Here is a 19,830-nt window from a genome sequence, read left to right as displayed (position 1 = left end):
CTGCTAGCAGAGGGTCATTCCAATGCACAGTTCTTCAGGTTTTTTTTTCTCCCTTGTTTGGTTGTTAGTAGAGAATCCATGTGAACCAACACTCTGAAATCTGTGCCTTGAACCTCCCAGGGACTTCCTCTTTGCTGTTGCAGCAAGTAGCAGCCCCTTTCCTTCAAAAGAAGTTGGCACCTGTGAGAAAGAAAAGGTCCCTGAGTATGAAATTGCAGTGAGTCAAAGTGAAATTATGCAATCCTCTTGATAGCATCTAAATCTACTAGCTGAGTATTTCCCTCTTAAACCTCTGTTGTCTCTACCTGCTGCTACACCAAAGGGGTGATAGAGAGAGAACCAAAGTGTCTAGACTTGCAAGCTTATTAAATAGAGAGCAAAGCACTTAATGAAATCCAGTCCATAGATAAGCCCTTTGAAAGAGACCAGAGGAACAGCATCTGCTTCACCTTAAATGAACAACGAGGCTTTCTGCACTGAACACAAAGGGCATGCTCAGTTCACAATATTAGCATCCCTGACATGGTGCAGTCATGTTGCTCTGATTGTCTTCTCATTTTCATGGCGAGAGATGGCTACAGGACTGTGTGACAAGAGGAGGGCATTAAACTAAGTTTGGATCCCTCTCAAAGCACAGTGCTTCAGCCTGGGGGAGCTTTGATAGGGAGCCTTGCAAAGCTGTTCTGTTGGCACAGCTTGGTTCTGCCATCAGCAGCTCTCAGTGTGCCCGCTGCCGCTCTCACCACTGTGGCTCCTCTGATCTTAATCCTGGGAGTCCTTGAAAGGCAAACTTGGAAGCGGATAGAGTGATCCTGTTCCTAGAAGCTAGATTTGCTGTGCCCAGCCTACCCCTGAAGCATACTTCTCTGCCCTGTTTGAAACTAATGAAGGAGAATTAGCAACTTCTTAACCTTGTCCCCAAGCCTGACGCTCCCATCTTTGAGCATTTGTTAATATCAGATCTAAGTCTTCATTTGCTGTAGACAAAACTGATTGAGGGATTTTTATTTTTTTTTTTTTTCTTTTTAAATCTTACCTGGGGTGGAAGCAGAAATGAACTGATTACCATCCTCCACTATTTACCTCCTGGAAGACTTTTAATCAGGACTGCCTCCATCTCAGTGTCCGAGTCACCTGGTGGCTGACTGCACCCCATTCACAGGGTGCTGTTGGTGGTGGCTGAGCAGTCCCCCCCCTCAAGTTGTCAGCCCTTTCTTAAGATTCCCTGCAAAAAATGGCAAGTTTCTGGAGCTCAGTGCTTGATTTGGTGTGTTTGTGTTGCCTCCTAGGGTCTGATAGGCTGTTTGTGGTGGTTGTTTCCTTTCTACAATCTCAAATGCTCAGCAATCTGGTCATGCACGATTTGTTTTTTGCTTTGCATGTTTGATTTCTTGTCAAATGTCCTTTTGTGGCAGAGGCACATTCCTTTTTCTCCTTCTGGATCAGTTCTCCAGTTTGCCAATGCTTCACTGAGTTGGTCTGACTTTTCTGCCCTGAATATGTGGCATTCCTGTCCTCTACAGGCTCTGCAAGGACCCCTTTTAATCCCTTACACAACCAGTGTAAGGGATAGTTGTGGATGGAACAGAGACAGGGAGAAACACTGCTTTAAGATGTTTGTTGCCCCCCAGTGATTGTGTTTTGGGTGTATCTTTAAATCTTGGTGCACTCCAAACATTTTTTTCAGTTTAAATAAATTGAAATAACTGGGAAGAAAAAGGTGATTGGAACACAAAGCTGGAGGAGGTGGCTTGGCAGCTGCTTGGGTGCAACATGTCCAATTCAAAAGAGGAGATGATCTAGCCCCATGTATTTGCCCTGAGCTCTCGGGCAAGCACACAGTCCTCCCACAACTCTTCCTTTGCGTGGCCCCTTGCTCCTATTTTAGCATTTGGAACTCTTTAGGGCTGCCTCATTACCAGTAGCCAGATCTGTTTGAATGAAAATAAAGCTGACAGAATACGAGCCATGCATCCTCCTCTGCTTAATGAGAAATCATCTACATTGTGTAGCTGGACTGAACAGACAAAGATGAGTTATTGCAGAGACCTAAATTCACTTAACTCCCAGCAAATGGAACACTGACTCCCCTCTCAGGGTCACATCACTGTGTTTAGTGATGACACTCCAGGAAGCAGCTCTCTCACAGCGAGAAGCAAACCATGACCCCACAGCTCTCTGGAAATCTTTGGTGCAGACTCTCTGGTTGCTAATCTCTTAGCCTTGACATTCAGGTCCAAGAGAAGAGGCAAATCTGTGCTGCCTCTGCTATGTGCTTGACCTTTGCAGCAGTTGCCACTGTAAAAGGACAGTCCTTGGATGGAGGCGGCAGTGCCCTGTGGCTTTGGGAGCATTTTGCATCAGCTGCTTCTTGACGTGATGTTGGAACAGTTGCCAGAATTGCTCTATCTGACACCAAAGCTGTGTGCTTCAGCAATGGATTATCTCCTCTTAATCAGGAGCACATAACAAGCTTCTGATTACCAGTCCCCAAATGGCTGGCCACAACTCAGTACAGCTTCTCATATGTAATTGTACAGCGACAGGTTCTTCTGTGTGTGTTTGGTTTGCAGACACAGGGAAAAGACCGGAGCTTTGGAGTCCAATATCTTATATATCCTGTCTAAATATTTGCTTACAGCACAGCTCTGTATGCTCCTCGGGGTTTCTCCTGTTGTAATTTAAACCTAGCCCAGCCTCCGTGTAGCAGAAAGGTACATATTTCCAGCAGTAAGGGAAATTCTTTTTCTAATAAGGAATATGTGCTTTGGGAGTTGTTGGACTCTGTTGCTAAATGTTTTTAAAGTGAGGATGTGCTGGTTTTGGTGTTTTTTCCCCTAGTATACGTGATGTCAGATACACGTTTACAGGCTTCACTGAGAAATTAGTGGGTGACGTTCCCTGGCCGTATAAGCATCTCCCTATATGACAACAGCCATGGGATGCAGGACGAGTGCTCTGATGTGATGTTTGTCCTGAGCTGCCATGGAGGAAGCTGTGCAGAGTAACCACATCTCATGGCACAGCAGTAGCTGCAGCCTTTTTTCATCTTTACCACTTAATGCCCCTCCACTCTCCAAAGGATTAATAATTTTAGAAGGATTAATGGTGACATTAAGATTGTTTAAATGCTTGATCCCTTCTATTAAGCTTGAACTTTCATCTCCACTGACCTTTCAGGCTGAGGTTTTCCATGCTGGGGGCAGTGGTTCTGGTGAAGGCCAGAACAGAAATTGGGCTCAGCTGTTTTGAGGAATTGGAGCGGGCAGGAAGCAGCAGATAACTCTTCTTTAGCATTTCTGCTATCCTGTTTCTTCCTAGATAAGCTGTTCTTTGAATTGTTTGCTTTTATTAAAGACGCCTCCTGAATCTCTCAGAAGACCCCACTGTTGTGCCAAGCCTGTTTTAGGGAGAAATTCTGTTTTCTAGGTTCATTGCACAGCAAATGAGGGGAAAGCAAATCCCTAAAACCCTGTGAGCAGAGGGACTGCTAAATGACTGCTGTGAAATGCTGGCTGGTTTGTTGCCTCTGCATTTAGCGAGCCTCTGCATTTAAACCAAGTTCTGTCTCTTTCTTCAGAGTGCTCTGTTTTTGGGAAGCAAGATTTTGCCTCCAGTGGTATTTAAGAACATTATACCCAAGGGGCAAACACACAACAGGCTTGGTGCTCACTGTACGCCAGCAACAAGAGGTTGAGCACAAAACTACTCAGCCCCAGCCGGCATCTGGGAAGCTATTAAATGCTGAGTGTCCCATTTCTGCTTTGCTCCTCCCTATTGCCCCCTGACTTTTCCATTAGTATCAAAGATAAAACAAATATGAAAGTGTAAAATGAAACCCCTGTGGGACAACAAGCGGAAAGAAAGAGAATCCGAGCAGCAGGAGCTGGGCAGTGGTCCCCAAGGGGCACGTGGGGCCACAGGTTGGGTTCAGTGGGGTTATTTCTTATGGGCTGGAGGTAGGTCAGGGCTTTTACGTGTGACATAGATTTTGAGAGGTGGGAGTAGGACATAACTTTTCTGGTCTGTTGTCCCCTTGTAGATGGTGGGTAGCTCACATACAGCATTTGGATTGCTTTGTTCTATGCATAGGGTGCAGGCAGCTGCTGGAGGAGATCCAGCTGCTGTCCCAAGGGAAAAGGAGAGGCATGTTCCCTTCATGGAGGCCTTTCCTCTCTGTCCTCCATCTTGGTGGTCTCCTTCCCACTGCTCCGGACAGAGCGGAGACAAACAGTGAAAGATGAACCCTGCGTCTGTCCGGTTCCTAAAGTTAGAATTTGGCAGATAATCAGGATGCTACACCTGACCAAAATAACTGCCCTTTTGGGACCTTACTGTCACATTAACTCTTTTATCAGAAACTGCCCGCAAGAGCAAAGAAGTGGGGCTTTGTCCTGCTCTTGTGCCAGGGTACCCCATGTTTGTGGCATCTTCAGAAGGCTGTTCTCAGGAGTCCCTGTGCATCAGGAGTTGTGCAGAAGGACACTGGAGATGCAGTGGGCCTTTAATGCCTGTTGTGCAAGAGCTGTGTGTATTTTGAATCAATTTTTGAGGAGACAGCTCTGCCTTTAGAACCTTGCATTAACATATAAATGACTTAGTGGTGTGGTCTATCTGCTGCCACACAAGAGTAGGAGAAGGTGCAGCCTCATTTGTTCCCCTCTAGAAAGGATGGTCACAAAACCTCACATACCAGCCTGGGTGGAGAATGATGGGATGATCCCTCAAGCTTTGCAGTGAAATCCATTGCCTCCTGCTGAGAGCTGGTCCTTCAGGCTTGGTTTTGGACTTGTGCTTGTCTGGGGTACAGATGGAGTGATTTAGGAGAAGCAGAAGGGAAGCAACCACCAACACACTTCCTTTAGAAAATCCCACTTGTGGGTTTTTGTTTGCACTTTCCCACTCACGCCAACAATAATGAAGCAAATTGTCTGCTTTCTCTGCTCTCTCTGCCCTGGAAGTTTGTTTATTCTTGTAGCTGGCTCCTTTCCATCTGGAGATCTTTAAAAAGGTACAAAAAAACACTATGATTTTTCTTCTTGTTCTTTGAGAAGGTTCACAATGCTGAGCTAACACTGAGGGGGAGCCGACCTCTGCTTTGGGAGGCTCACAAAGCTCCTGAAGTCACAGCATCACCGGGGGAGGAAGCCCCATGTAGAGGGAATCTCTTGCCCCACAGGTGAAGGGGAAAAAGATGAGCTTTCTATAACCGAGTGAAGGGTTCAGCTATGGGCAAGACCACTTTCCATGTGGGCTTAGAGGAATCAGATAGTATTCTTTCTGCCATCTCAGGTGCATGCAGTTCTGCCGTTAGGATTGCAGGTAAACTTTTCTTATGCTTTTGCTTTTTATCAAAAGACAATGATGTGGGCCGCACGCTTTGTACTTGGCTACAGGAAACGTGTCTGGTGTTCTCTGGTTACTAATTGCTGTCAACCTGTCAATGAGCTATTGTTTGTCTGTTTAAAATTAACTCTCTTTTCCTCCTTCCTGCACAAAGAAACCACCTAGCGATTGTGCAGGCTCTGGTTGCTTGTGTAGTATCGGGAGCTGCTCCCTGGATGCTGATGGAGCTGGTGGCATTTGGTTGTTGCAGTGGGCTTGAGAGCATGATATTCCCTTGGAGCTGGCTTGTGCTGCTCAGCCTTATCAGTGTTACATGTACCTTAGCATCCAGCTGTTTGCACACTGGGTGAAAAAGAGCACTGGCTCTGCCTGGGAGAGCTCAGTGCAATGTGAGACAGAGGGAACTTATGTTAACAGGAGCGAGAAAGCTGGCAGCTACTAAGCAGCGCAGGTTCTCCTCAGGCTCTTCAACAGCAGTCATAGGAAGGGAGGCTTAGAAAAAGATTCACGAGTCAAATACCCTTGAGTGCTTCAGCTAGTAGCTATCAAGGAACACAGGATGCATCTCAAAGCGACTCTGCTTCAAATTTTCACAGCTGCATTGGGGTGGGAAGTTGGTGTTTTGCTACCAGCTGGACCAGCAGTTCTAAAGCAGCTGGGAAATAACAAGGGAATGGGTGTGGTGAAAATTAGCCAGGAGGAGACTGGAGGATAGCAGGGAGAGAGACCAGTAAGGGAGTAGTGCTGGGGAAGGTGGTGTTGAGTTGTCGTTGCTGGGTTAGGAATTTGGGATGAAGGATGTTCTACTGGTGGGTAAAACCACTATAGCAGGTCCAGAGCAGGAAGTATGAGCATGGAAAGTCCCTGGAAATGGAGGTGAGGAGGATATTAAGCTTGTGTTTGTCCTTCAGGATGCACCAAGAAAGGACCAGAGCACTTCTGCTTTCCTAATTGTTAGGATGGGTGTTAGGTGGAGTAGGACATGATGTGCTGTTATTTGCTTCTTGAATCATGTTGTTTGCTTCTTGAATCACAGAGGGTAATCTTGATACCATTCAGTGCCTTCTCCCCCCCAGCACCCCACCTCTTTCATTGCTTCTGTTCCTTTACTGAGTTTGCTCGCTGTGTGATAACACTGCTCTTGGGATGAGCATTAGCTTTTCTGAGCTCCTGCCAGCCCTGGGGTACAGATGAATGTTTTTGGGCCCACCAGAAACAAGAAGTTGAAGAAATCTTTTTCATTTGTTTGTTTTTAAATGACCATTTTTCTCCTTTTTCCCCTCTGTGATGTTGTGTCCCAGTTGTTGCTTTTGTCTTGAAGCATTTGAATAATTAAGCAAAGTTCTGGGAGATTTGGCAGTGCCTCCCAGCTCTCTGAGGCTCACATATCATGGCTGTCTCTGTGACACTGGTGTGATTTAAGCCCGTGTTTCTTCTAACTATGCGGAAGAGTTCTTCCCATGTCAGTAAGTGCTAACACATGTTTGAAAACAGGACAGAGGAACAGCTTGTGGATTTGCCCTGCCCTTCCTGAGTTCATATTCAATAAATGTGTTAACACTATGTATTCATCGGTTTCTCAGCACTTCTGGAAAAAGGTTGTTAAGCTATGGTTTGTTTTTCCCTGGTGGAAATTACAAATGTGATATATGTAATGAAGGAAGTGAAAGCGTATTAAAAGTAATGAGGCACATTTAGAGTAGGTGGCATAGCTGTGAATGGCTTCAACTTTGAGGTGAAAGAAGCTGTGAAACATTGGTGCCTTTTCCTCCCAAGGCCCTTCTATCTGTCTGATGTGAATTCTGCTTGCATCATAGGAGGAGCTCTAGAGTGGGCTTTGCATCCACAGATGCATCTATATACAAGGGGATGGGGATGGCCCCTCTGTGCTGTGGCCTGGGCAAGGATGTTTGCCTGGGAATCCATCTTGCTGCTATGTACTTTTTATGAGTAAACCATTTCATGGGAAAGTATAATTAATCTCTTTGTGGCAGCACTCTGCTGCATACACTAGAAAACGTCATTATCTATACAGACAAGCAAATTAAAGGTTTCGCTAAGGCAGACAGTCCTTAATTAATCATAATCTGGACAACATATTAAGAGTATACCTGAAAGAGTGGGTGGAAAATTATCTAAAACTAATTAGTTGTGCCCATAAAAATACAGAATATTCCCTCCGTGTGCTTGAACCTGGTTTTATTTGTTTCTTAAGGTGCGCTGAATAATTGTACGTCTACCAGTTTGCATAGTTGATTCGGAAATCTTCATCAGAATAACCCTAAGGCCAGTTGAAAACATGGCTGTAAAATAAGCAAACCTGATGCGTGGGAAATTTAAAGTGTCTGAAGGCTGCTGGGAAGGGAAACATGTGGTGTAGCCCTGGTTTGGAAGGACACATGTACACCCAAACACTGCCAACAAAGGGGCACCTGTGTAACATGGAAATTAAAAGCAAAACTTCGCACACCAGGGTGAGCGGCTCTGGGTTGAGCTCCAAGGGCTCCTGGATTGGGGTATGGAGGTTGTGCTGGTGCTGGAGGCAGCTCGGGCTGGCAGTTCTGCCCTTCTCACCAGTGTTTGTAGGGAAATACCAAAACGGGCTGTGGCTGAACTGCAGCGAGCCCCTTTGATGTGTTCTTCTAATCTCCATGAGCTGCCTTTGATTTAGGTAGGGCTGTACTGTACAGCAGAGGGCTTTCCCCATCCAAAAGCCATCTAATATGAAAATCCCACTCTAAATATTGAAAAATGTTAGCACAAGGAATAGGAAAATGCTACATCCGTTCCTCTTTGAGAATATTTTCAGACGAGACCCGTGAACTCAATGTTAAAAAACAAAAAACAACTCCAAGGAAGTGGATTTATGGTCTGTAGGTGGAATTTGCCCTGTGCCCTACAGTGGGTGGGGTGATTGTTTCTTCAAATAGCTGAGGTATCCTCAGCTTGGAAGGGAGATTGCTTAGAATTCTTCTGGCTGTGGAATCCAGTGTAATGTGGAAGCACCTTCAGGAGGTGCTGGGTTACCGACAGGGCTGGTCTGCCCTCAAGCTACAAACAGGTGATTGCTTGTATTACCTGAAAAAAGGAAATTGCCAAGTAACTGTGGTTAAATTTTCCCATTGTGGAAATTTGTTTTATGGAAGGGCTTGTTTAAAAGCAGGAATTCCTTTTCCTCCAGGACTCTCGTTACAGAAATATCAGATGTGTCGTGTCCAGACTTTCTTACTTTTTCCTCACATCCTAGATTTTCCCCTGAGTGCTGGCATTGAAATTCTACACTGAAATTCAAACGTGTTAAAAAATAAACATAGCCCAGCACTGTCGACTGCCTGCCTGCAGATTACATCCTTTTCTATCTCGAGAAGTTAATTGCATTATAAATGTCATCTTCCTTCTGAGCAGCCAAGTCCATAGGGTGCAGGGGATTTATTTACAAATTGCAGAGTTTCATCCTGGAGTTAGAAAAGATTTCCTGGCTGCTGCCATAGGGCAGCTCTGCAAATGGCAGCCCTGGGACCATCAGAGGATGGCATGGCCGAGCCCTACTCCCTTCCTGCTGGAGCTGTCCTGAGTGAGAAAGTGGTTTTCCATCAGTGGGTCTCAGCCGAGGTTGCTCAGATGCTGCCCCTTAATTTTGTGCAACCTGAATGTGGTGCTGCTGTCCATTCTTCTCAGCACCTTGCCTGCTCTCTGTCCTGCTGCTTGTGTCCTGGCTTGTGCCACAGCCTTGCTGGCATGTGCCTGTGATGTAATTTGTGAGAATTAGACCCAGTAAAATAGCAGTTTTCTCCCTGTAGCCCCAACGCTCTCTGTGCTCTGCTGTTAGCTTGGAGACCAGGGAGATGGGATGTGCTGGATTTGCTTGAAAACCACTTTGCTGCTCCTGGGGATCACTTGGTGAAACCCTGCCTGATTTTGTGTGCTTGCTTTTGTCCGGGGGCCACCCCTTGGTCTTTGAGTTTAAACAAGATAATCGGGAAGCCAGAGCGAGCCTGACATCTCTCTGGATAGCAGAGTCTCAGAGAGCACTGGCAAACTATGATTTGTCGTCTGTGAAAAATGTTTGCATTTGACAGCTTTTCACAGGAAGCCTGTCAGAGTGATAATTTAATGAGTACAGATTGCTTGCAACACAGCTGTAAAACGTGCTTTTACAGTGCTGTAAAATAAGCAACCGAGTCCTTTGTGTGTTTGCTTTGTTTGAGAACAAGTCAACTTCTAATACAAATGAAAGGTGGTCATTTATTTTACCCAGCAAACAGTCAAGACGTAAGAGAGGAATCTGCCATTTTTCTTCTTGTGGTGGCAAGGTTAATGCTGGGTTACGCTGGCGTTTGCTAATCAGCTTGTTTCTGTGAAGGGGAGGATTAATATCTAATGAGACAGACTGAGTTACCAGTCAGATTAGCATTTAAGTCATAAAAAGGACTTTTGGACTTTCCTGTCTTTGCTGCAGACATCTTTACCCCTGGTTTGCACAGGGAAAGGGCTGGTTTTTTGCCCCAAACTGATTTGTTCAAGGAGAGAGGGAAGACCCCTCGTCACACTTTTGGTGTCTGTTTTCTTTTGGCCTCCTGGGCTCACATCCACCCAGCACCCTCCATAGACCCAGTGGGGCCCATGGACCCCAGCCTACACGGCCTGGGATGTGCTGGGGAGGCTTTGCAGGATGGGTGCCAGCCCTGCAGACACACACTCATCTGTCCACCTCCCCTTCTTAACTGGAAAGTGACATTTGAACGTGTATTTTCTGTCTGTGAGAATGGTTTGCTGGCTTCTGAGCCAGAACCAACAGCTTTGCACCTGCATGGTGCTTCCTTCAGCCATACGATGTGCGGCTTTCAGGAGTGGCTGGTTTTGGTGGGAAGCTTTCCTTTCCTCTATTTACCTTCCTTTTAGGCAAGGAAAAGCTGTTGGCAAGAGGGCTGTGGGTGCACAGATCTGTACAACTATTTAGGTTTATGGTTTTTTTCCCCCTTTATTTGTTTTTTAAGATAATGAATGAACATACCTGGATTTAGCCCGGATTAAAATTTGTGAAGGAATGAACTGCTCTAAAGCTTGAATCAGTTTATTCAACTTTCAGTTCAGAGCATAACCAGTAATTAAGTCTAGGCAGGAGAATGAATTGGTTATGGCACTATTGATGTATTGCTTGAGATTACTTTCTTGGCTTAAAATGCTGCGTTGGGTTCCTTTTGACCAATGGTTGGAAATATGTAGTAGATTTCACATCAATGTCATTTTGAAATACAGTTGTTACTGAAGAGTTCTGCTGATGCATCTGCCAGATCTTGTGCCTGGTATGAAAGTGTTTAAGTAAACAGCTTATTTAGTGATATTAAAAGGTCCGAGCTGAGGAAGGAAGTGAGCCTTCAAAATGATTAAGTGAATTAGAAATTAATATACACCAAGCTAATCTCTATAGTATAAACTCAACAGAAAAAAATCTTCCTGGAGAGGAAATGCCAGTCATGGGAACGAAAGTGGAGGTTCCTGCTGATATTGGACAGAGGACGTGTCGGGTGTTTGAAATCAATCTCTTCTTCCCTGGATCATTTCTCTTGTGCTCCTAAGAGGCTGCATTATATACAGCTATGTCAACCACCAAGCCCCATGACTTTGTTCGTCAGGAACTCGAAGAATGTTTCAGTTTTCCCAGAAAATGTTTTCTGTGTTAGTCTTTGTTTGTACTGGACCACTTTGAAGACTAAAATCTGAACTTCAGCATACTTTAATACATTTTAACAAGGTTTAAATTCACACCACGCCAAAATATTCTACCCCCTCCTTCTAACAACTTTTGGCTTTAAACATTACTCCTTTGAGGATTAAAAAAAAACCAACAGAGGCATGTTTTATTAAAAAATATTTATTGAATATGAGTCATAGAAAAGCAGAGGTCAGAATCCTCAATTGCAGTGGCATGCATAAAATAACCCTCTCCCTAGGCCCCCCCTTGAGGCTGCGCCCTGGGTGCCAGTGTCCTGCTGTGCTCGGAGCACATGGATGAGCACCAGCAGGACTGTAGCTTTTGTTTTCCTTAGAGTTTTGCAGGTCCTGCTGTGTGGGCAGAGACAGTTTCAATTGTGAGGAGTGTATGCTGGCCACCAGCACGTGGTGGAAGTCCCTGTGGTACTTATACTTGCTTGCTGTAACTCCCTCCTGTACCTATACAAGTGGAGTTGTGTTCCAAAATGGCCTAAAAAGCTTAGTGAATCTCTCCTCGATTATTTTATATGATCTGACGGATATCCAAGGCAAAGATTGTCAAGTAGGGTGATCTTTCATCAGACCTACTAAATGCTGGGTTTTCCCCTTTGAACTGCTGCCACTGAGAAGGGAGCAGATTGTCTCTTCACTTGTGCTGATGAAGATCAGCTTACTTGCAGTGTCCAGTTTGCCCTGAGCAGTATCTGCACCTCACTCCTTCAGAAACGAAGCCTTTACCCAAGCTTTGCATCTTTGTCAGCGCTAACTTGGAGGGGGATGTTCTTTAAATTGACCTGGCAGATGCATGCAGAGTGCCAGATGTCACTGGGTCACTTTGTTGCTGGCGTCAGAGATGTGTGCGTCACTGCCGCGATGCCGTGACGGTGTTCCAGCAGTGGCTGCTCTCCGGCACCAGTCTGTCTGGTATTCTCAAAACACTGAACTGAAGCTGGCCTTTGCTTCTTGAAAGCCATGAAACCCAGAGCCGTTCTCTGTCAGCTGAAAAATCTCTTGGCCTTCTTGTCAGTGTCAAGCCTTTAGCCCTTGGATTTTGAGCAAATTCTGGCTTAATTGCACTTTCTTTGTACTGCCACAAACATCTGAAGTCCTGTCTGCAATCAGAACCAATTACATAATTAGAGACAGGCCCTGCCCTGAGATCTGACAGAGTTGAAAGAGAGGAGAAAGAACACAAAGGTAGGCTTTTGGGTCTGTTCTTAAAAATGTACTAAACTTGTTAGTTTTTGAGGTCGGTTTATCATCGTTGCAGAAAATGAACTGACAGTAATTAAAACGAAAGATGCGTTTGTTTAAACCAGCTTTTTTAGAACATTTCTTTTTTATGGTTTACTTTCGGACAGTTTGGGGCTTCAGAATGACATTTTTCAAGATGGCTGAGTGGTAACATAAGAAACTGCTTAATATTTTTCCATTTTGCTGACTTTGGTAGTGATATTTAGTATGGATCAAAAGGTATTTCACTCATCCAAACCTCAGGAGGACTTAGAGAGTGGTTTTCAAGGGTGATTGGCTTTATGAAAAGCAAGCAAGGATTTTGAGAAATTATTTGAAAATTAGATATGGAAATGATTTTAAAATCAATTTTGTCTGGGTCTCCTTGTGCTGCAGTTAAGCAATGTGCAAACGCTTAACCCGATGCCAACATTTACCATGGCTTCTCTTGTTCTTTCCTAGAGTTCTTCAAGGAGCTTCTTGAGAACGCAGAGAAGTCACTGAACGACATGTTTGTGCGGACGTATGGCCGGTTGTACATGCAGAACTCAGAGCTGTTCAAGGACCTCTTCGTGGAACTGAAGCGGTACTACTTGGGTGGTAATGTCAACCTAGAGGAGATGCTCAACGACTTCTGGGCACGCCTGCTGGAGCGTATGTTCCGGCTGGTGAACCCACAGTACCACTTCACGGATGAGTACCTTGAGTGTGTCAGCAAGTACACGGAGCAGCTGAAGCCCTTTGGGGACGTGCCACGCAAGCTGAAGCTCCAAGTGACTCGAGCATTTGTGGCAGCCCGCACCTTCGCGCAAGGCCTTGCTGTTGCGAGGGATGTCATCAGCAAAGTGTCTGCGGTGAGTTCCATCTTGTGTTTATGCCTCCTTCCCATGGACCTGCCATGGGTTGCATCTTTCTCTGTCATCACGCTTCTGCAGTGTGCTATGGATGCACTTAGCTCTTCCATAGGTGCCTAAATGCATGATGGATAGCTGAGCACAGATGGGACTGGTTTCTATCTGTTGGCAGGAGAGCCCAGCTGTGTGTTTTGTGATAAGAGTCACGTTCTGCCCATGGGCCACCACTGTCCATTACTTTAGGCCAGCAGTAGGGGTGTTTCCCTGTTTGGTACTTGTTGTCCTGCGTACAGAACAGCAACAGGCTGGAAATTAAGTCCCATCTGCAGTGGAAATAAACATGTTTGCTTGTGTAATTACCGTACCTTATTAATATTGCTCTCAAATTACAGCAAGTCATGGATGTTATGGGCATCTATTATGGAGCAGCTGATGATTTGTTCCTTGCTCCCAGGCACGGGGGTAGGCTGTTAGCATGAACAAACAGTACTTTTGTGATAACAGTAAGCTGGAGCCATATGTGCAGGGCAGGAGCCTGTTGTATTTGGTGCCATGCGTGTAGCAGAAGTCAGGCCTTAGACTTCCACGGTTGTCACTTTTGGGTTCAAACTGATATATTATTGTCCACCTGAATGTTTACCTCTCTCTTCTCATAAACCACTGTAGTGTTCTAAGTGGGATGACTTTGTTTTCTTCCCTGAGACTTGTCTGTCATTTAGTCTGAGTTGTGTGGTATATGGAACAGATGTATTAGGTAATCCCCTTAAACTGATTGTGTAAGATAAAAGAAATATTAGTGATTTCCTTTTAACAAACTCAGCTCATTTCCTGTGGTCTCGAAGATTTAGCATAATCATTTAATCAAGCAGAGAGGTTTACTTTCTCTTTACCGAGGTGCAGAGTAATAAAGCACCAGGCTGGAAGGGCAGGCAGGAGTTTGAATCACCCTAAGTACAAGGAGAAATAAAAAAAAAAAATAGGAAGAAAGAAATGAGGCACTCTTAGAAGAAGAATGCAATTTTGGAGGCAGCGCAAGGAGCTTCAGTAAGTGAGATGATAGCTCAGATTACAGGAATAATATTAAAATACTCTGCAAAAAAAATCTGTTTCCATGTTAGTTTGTCTTGAAGAGAGATGAGAAAAATGGTCTGTGATAAGCCTTGCATGTATGTGAAAGGACAGAGAATGTTAACAAGGGAAGAGTTTTTGTTAATATATCCAGGTTCCGGGAGTATGTTGCTAGTGCCAGTTGTTGTGGGTACTTGAACACCTTGGCTCCTCATTTAATAGCAGTGACACTCATATGCATCTTTGTGCTGCTATCATCTAGCTGAGGGTGAGCACTGGGCGTCAGTATGGGTGTTATGTGGGGTTTCTTTGATGAGATCACAAAATCCTCCAGTCCTGCCATCCTATGGGGGAAGAGTTGTAGGAGGGAGGATTGGTGCTGGATCAGACCGAGTGTTTGCTTCCACACCAGATCATGGCAAAGCCTCCCAACCTCTTGGTTGAGGTTTCAGGTATGGTTGTTCTTCTTTCATTTCTGGTTGCTTGGCATTGTGGTAGATATCATGGTTAGTAAGAAAGGGGAAAAGAGAATAGAGTTTTCAGTGGTGGGCAGTGAAGATGAAGTATTTGGGAGGTCTGGATGCTGAATGCCAGTATGGCTTTGGGGAATGTGCAATCACTTGATAGACAGTAAACCTGTGTGAGTGAGGGATCGTGTTCATACTCCATCTGCTCAGAATTCATCAAAATGTCTCCAGACTTGACATCGTACCACAAGGGCTACGTTGCTCGCATCTGTTACGAATCAAAGTCGTGAACCCGAGGTGGCACTGTGATTTCTTTTTCCCTTTTGAAGGTCCTCGAGTGTAGAGTTGCCTTCGACTCTGGAATTAATTGCTTGAGTGTGCAAGGTTATCCAGAGACCCACTCAGCTGCAAAAATAGCTCGTGCTCCATGCAGAATTACACTTACTGCACTTTGCACTTTGGTTTTGCAAATTGCACTGCAGGTCGTGCAGCAGATCTGCTTTTTGGCATGGGAGCAGAAGTCTGCTGCTGAGTATCTAAGCTTTAGTTGCAGCATTGGAAGGAATAATCTTTCTAGTAGAGTTTTACTCTCATTCAGTGAAAACCTAACATCACGTTTCTGTAAGACACAATTGGGAAATTCTACATGTGGGTTTAAAAGCGAATGTTTTTAGGCCTGCTGCTTTGTGGTTGCGTTTTGGGGTTTCCTGCATTACATATAGATTAGTCCAGCTTTGCCGAGCTCTATATAATGACTTTATTGTCTTTGCTCCCTTATTATTTTAACTGAGGAGCTGTAGTGGGATAACTGCTTGTACTGGGGATTAGCTTGAGGGATAAATCTTCATCTTTATGAAAAAAATGTCCAAAGTAATGCAAATTACTTTTAATGCTTCTTGTAACAAGCAAGTCAAAAATTCGCAATTGAAAATCCTCAGGAGGAGAAATACAAACTACTGCGAGATCCAGCTGTTTTTTGCTTTCAGGTGGTGCTGTTAGGAGAGCAAAGAGCACTTTACGGAAGAACAGCACTGATAGCTTTTTAATGATACTATGTATTTTACGTCTTCACTAGGGAGGTGCATTTAGAAGGTATCCTTCTTGCATTAGTTGGGGACAAAAGGGGAAAAGGAAAAGAATACTGAAAAGCTACAGATGTGTGATTTCAGAGCCAGGATTCTAGAAAATAACTTCAGTTCAGCACTGATGGGGTCAGAAGGTATGTGCTGCTTTCCAAATACACTGTGAGAAAGCTATATGGTTTTCAGAGAAAGCACGGATTCATTGATTTTTTTTTTTCCAATCTGCATCTATAAAATACACTTTAATTTTCCAATCAGGTCTTCCCCCTCTCAGATTTCCTAATTTGGGCCCAAAGCACAAAGTTCTCCAGATCTGTCCTGAACTGCAAATCCAAGGGAAAAAAGCCCGGCTTGTTGCTTCTGGCTGCATGAAATGTTTCCTGCATGGGATTTCATCTGTGGCGGGCTGTAGGCCCCCAATGCTTTTCTTTGTCGTCTGCTGAAGACTGGTGCTTTCTCTCTGACCTTCCTGCCCCTGCCTTTGGGAGACGGAAATCTGCCCATCCCGTAATCACTCGCTTGCTTCTTAGCCCTTGACAAGCACTAAAGTCAGCAGGCTTAAATTGCTGCCAGCGTTGATATTTCCTGCCCCAGCTGAGAGGGCTCTTTTCTGGGGGAAAAAACAGAGCAAATACAGGCCAGAGCCCAGAGTGCCTGAGGAAGGGTGAGAACCAGGAATCCTGCAGTTCTCAAGCTGCAGATATGTTTCCGTAATTGGTGACATGCGGTTAAACCCGTGTCCCTGTCTGGGGTCATGACACCTTTGAGGGCAAAATGCCTGGTGGCTCATTGGGTGCAGGTATGGGACAGAGGTTCCTGTTGTTAAGGGGGAAGAAAAAAATGAGGAACTGAGCACGTTGTCAGCATTTTGTAGGGTCAGGAGTAGCATGCTTGACCCAGAGTATAGCAGAGAAGGTTTTGTTAGAGGTCAGGAGTCAGAAGCAAAGGCCACTGGAGGATGCAGAGGCACTGAATTGCTGCATTTGCATCCCTCATCTCTCTGCAGAGGTGCAGGTGGAGACATGGTGGTGGGACCAGGCTGCTGTTGTGCCAATGGGGAGAGTTTGCTGCAGCTACCCTGGAAATTTATGCTGATAAGCTACTGTCGTGGAGTTTCTACTGTTCTTTTCCTCCTAGACTTATGTCTGATCAGGGCAGTGAAGGCTCCCTAATCACTTCCCCTTTGTGTTGAAAGCCATGTGAGATGTAGTTGCCTCAGCGCAACTGAGCCTCTGGAAAGGGACTTCCAGCCCGTCCTCAGGAGCCCTGTTTGTTTTGTAAGGGACAGACAGCAGCTTAGAAGTTATATGCAATAAATTATATTTAGTTTGGAAGTGCAGATACAAACCATGTGAAAGAGATGCACGGATTCATAAGAAGACTGCACCTACTTTGTGGTCTGCTGTCCTCAAGAGACATTAAAAGCCACAAGGGAGCTGCTGGAGGTGTTTGTAGTGGGTGGAAGAGCTGCTTTGGTATCACCATTTCTTCACTAATGAAGTGTGATGATAGCAGCTGAGGAGGGAATTCTCTTGAAACCATTTATGGAAGCTATCTATAGAGGGGGCAGGTAGTCTGTTTTCCCACAGCTGCTTTAAAGATGCAGAAAGAGCCCTATGACTTTTTAACCCTCTTTGCTCTGAGCTGCTCGTCTCCAGCAAGGCATCCAGAGAGCACAAGGTGAAGTTAAACCTGCATGAACCAAGTTACTGTTGGCCTTTGTGAGCTCCCTTACCTCCAGCTGGTAACTGGAGCTGCTCCTGTCCTTTTTTGCATGGATGCTGAATGTAATTACGACCTCTGTCAGCAAAGATATGCGGTCAGTAAGCTCTTAATTCAGTAAATATTGTGCCCCTCCTAGTTACCATTTGGATCTAAAAGTTTAGTCAGTAGACAAAATCTGATCTTCTTTTGTGCGGCCTTCACCCTTGGTTTGACTAAAGGGGAATGTATCCTTAATCCTTTTCCAAAAGGAAGTTCACGTTCCTATATCAGATGAAGTCTGGCACCCCCTGGGCATGAACAAATCCTCCCAGTGAAGTGACAAGGACAGAAATGAAGTTTGTTGCTTGTGTGCATGCGTTGAGAGGAGATGAGGGACAGATGCTGCTGTTCTGTGGACAACTGAGAACCAACCATAAGAGCCAAGGAGCCCTTTTAGTGTTGCAAAGAGGCCTCCGAAGAGTTACATCCAGACAGTAATTTGCAAACTGTGGGGCTGTACTGAGGGGCACCGTGCACAAGGACATTGCCTTCCACGTGCCAAGGGCAAACATCAATGCAGAAAACAATACGAAGCAATTCTCCACATCAAAGATGACCCTGAGAAGACCTGCCAAGAATGTGGCTGCATCTGCCTCAGCTCCAGGCTTTTGAGGGTCTGAGCTAGGCATAGCCTTCAAAGCATACTTGAGCAGCAGTCATTGCGGGTTTAAGGGGCTGAGAACATGCATGGATGTGGCTGTGGGTTTCGAGCTGACAGTACCGTGCAGCAGCATTTCAGTCTGCTGGATTTTCTTCTTTCTTTTTCCATCTTTGCCACTCCCCACTCTGTGATTCGGCTCTTAATTCTGAAAGCAATAGAATGGATAACTAAGGAAGTTTTTTGGTGTCTTTGCCAAAACAAATGGTCTCACTGTTTGGCTCTGTTAAGCACACAAAAAGCTCAGAATCTTGTGCTGTGTCTCTGGGTTGTGGAGAGAGGCAGGTGCTTAGAGAAGAAGCTGTGTTTGGAGGCTGCGTGTATTTGGCGGCATCGTGTGGGATGGTGTAATCCTATGGCTGGTGGAGGGCAACTGCTAAAGAATACAGAGCCTTCAAGATGAGCATGCAGTAGTCTCCTTTTGACACATTAATATTAAAACTGTGCAGGTCAAGTGCATGGTGCATTGGTTCTCAGGAGCTCTGCTGTTCCTTCCTTAACAGTGTCACATCTACAAGCATTGAAGGAGGGGAAGAGAAAAGGCAAACTGAGTCGAGAATTAAGTGTAAATGCACTCTTGAACTTTTCCTCGCTCAGAGGTGACTGTAACCAGACAGATGAAACTGCAGAAAACATCACCGTGGGTATTGAATACTGACAAGGCACAGAGCTGCGCTGTTCCTAAATCTCTCTCTTAAATGTGCTCTGTTGTGCAACACCTTGGAGGCCCCGATCTGTGGTTAAATCAGATGCTTTCTAAATTATTCATGCACCAACACTGGGCCAGCAGAGTCAGTTAAACACTGAAATGTGCTGTTAATTCCAAAACACTTTCGTTGGAATATTTGGGTTGGGGAAGCAAACCAAGAACCGCCCGAGTGATCTTCTTCACAGGGAGCTGAGTGTTTGACTGGCGCGTGCTCTTGCAAAACACGGAGTGGAGGAAAATATTACACAAGTAAGGCTGTGTCAATCCCCAAAACCAACGATGCTTTGCTCGTCTTACACTCACCTGGAGCATCCCATGGTCCTTCAGCTGGTCATGAAATCTTCTTTGCATGTCACCGGGGAGTTGCTTTTAAAATCTTATTTCTCCAGCCCTAATTTTTTGCCCTAATTTGCTTTTTGTGAAGTGAACACAACATAAATCAAAAGTAATTTCGCTGCGCTTATTTTCAAATAGTTGGATTTTGTTTTCTGGTGGCTGTGCCGCTGGCATGGCAACGCTGTAACTGTGCAAGCTTGGAAAATAAGAAAGCCTGAGTTATCAGAGTTATTATAAATAGCTATTAATGCTGACAGGATTTAAAATGTTGTTATTAACATTCTTAATGTTAACTTTAGGGTAGTGAGAGAATGAAATGTGGCTCTGGCAGCTGGTGGGAGTTCCCTGCCAGGCTGTAGCTCCCTGCAGAACCACAGCTGGACCTCTGACATCCCTCCTCAGCTCTTCCCTCCTTTAGGAGGGAGGGATGGAAAAAGAGGCTGGTTGGGTATCTGAGCATTTTCTGCTTGCATAAATTGGTTTTCTGGAGTGTTGGTGGCTTTATGTAGGTTGTTAAGTACGTGTTTCCCTTGGTAGGTGGGTGCTTCAATGGTGAAGTTTCTACCAGCATCGTGCATCCAGGTGCAAGTGCAGACTG

The 19,830-nt window shown here is 45.1% G+C and overlaps 1 protein-coding gene across 1 annotated transcript in view; it reads left to right on the top strand.

Annotated features, from left to right (window-relative positions):
- The window catches only part of GPC4 (glypican 4), a 64,176-nt gene that overhangs the window by 26,260 nt on the left and 18,086 nt on the right, over positions 1–19,830 (top strand). Inside the window, exon 3 of the mRNA XM_015860354.1 lies at positions 12,757–13,148. Within this exon, the coding sequence (XP_015715840.1) occupies positions 12,757–13,148 (392 nt within the window). The remainder of the gene's footprint in view (positions 1–12,756; positions 13,149–19,830) is intronic.

This window comes from Coturnix japonica, chromosome 4 (genome assembly GCF_001577835.2).
Source record: "Coturnix japonica isolate 7356 chromosome 4, Coturnix japonica 2.1, whole genome shotgun sequence".
NCBI lineage: Eukaryota > Metazoa > Chordata > Aves > Galliformes > Phasianidae > Coturnix > Coturnix japonica.
Note: the sequence above shows the minus strand (reverse complement) of the source record. Positions and strands in the feature narration are given on the sequence as shown.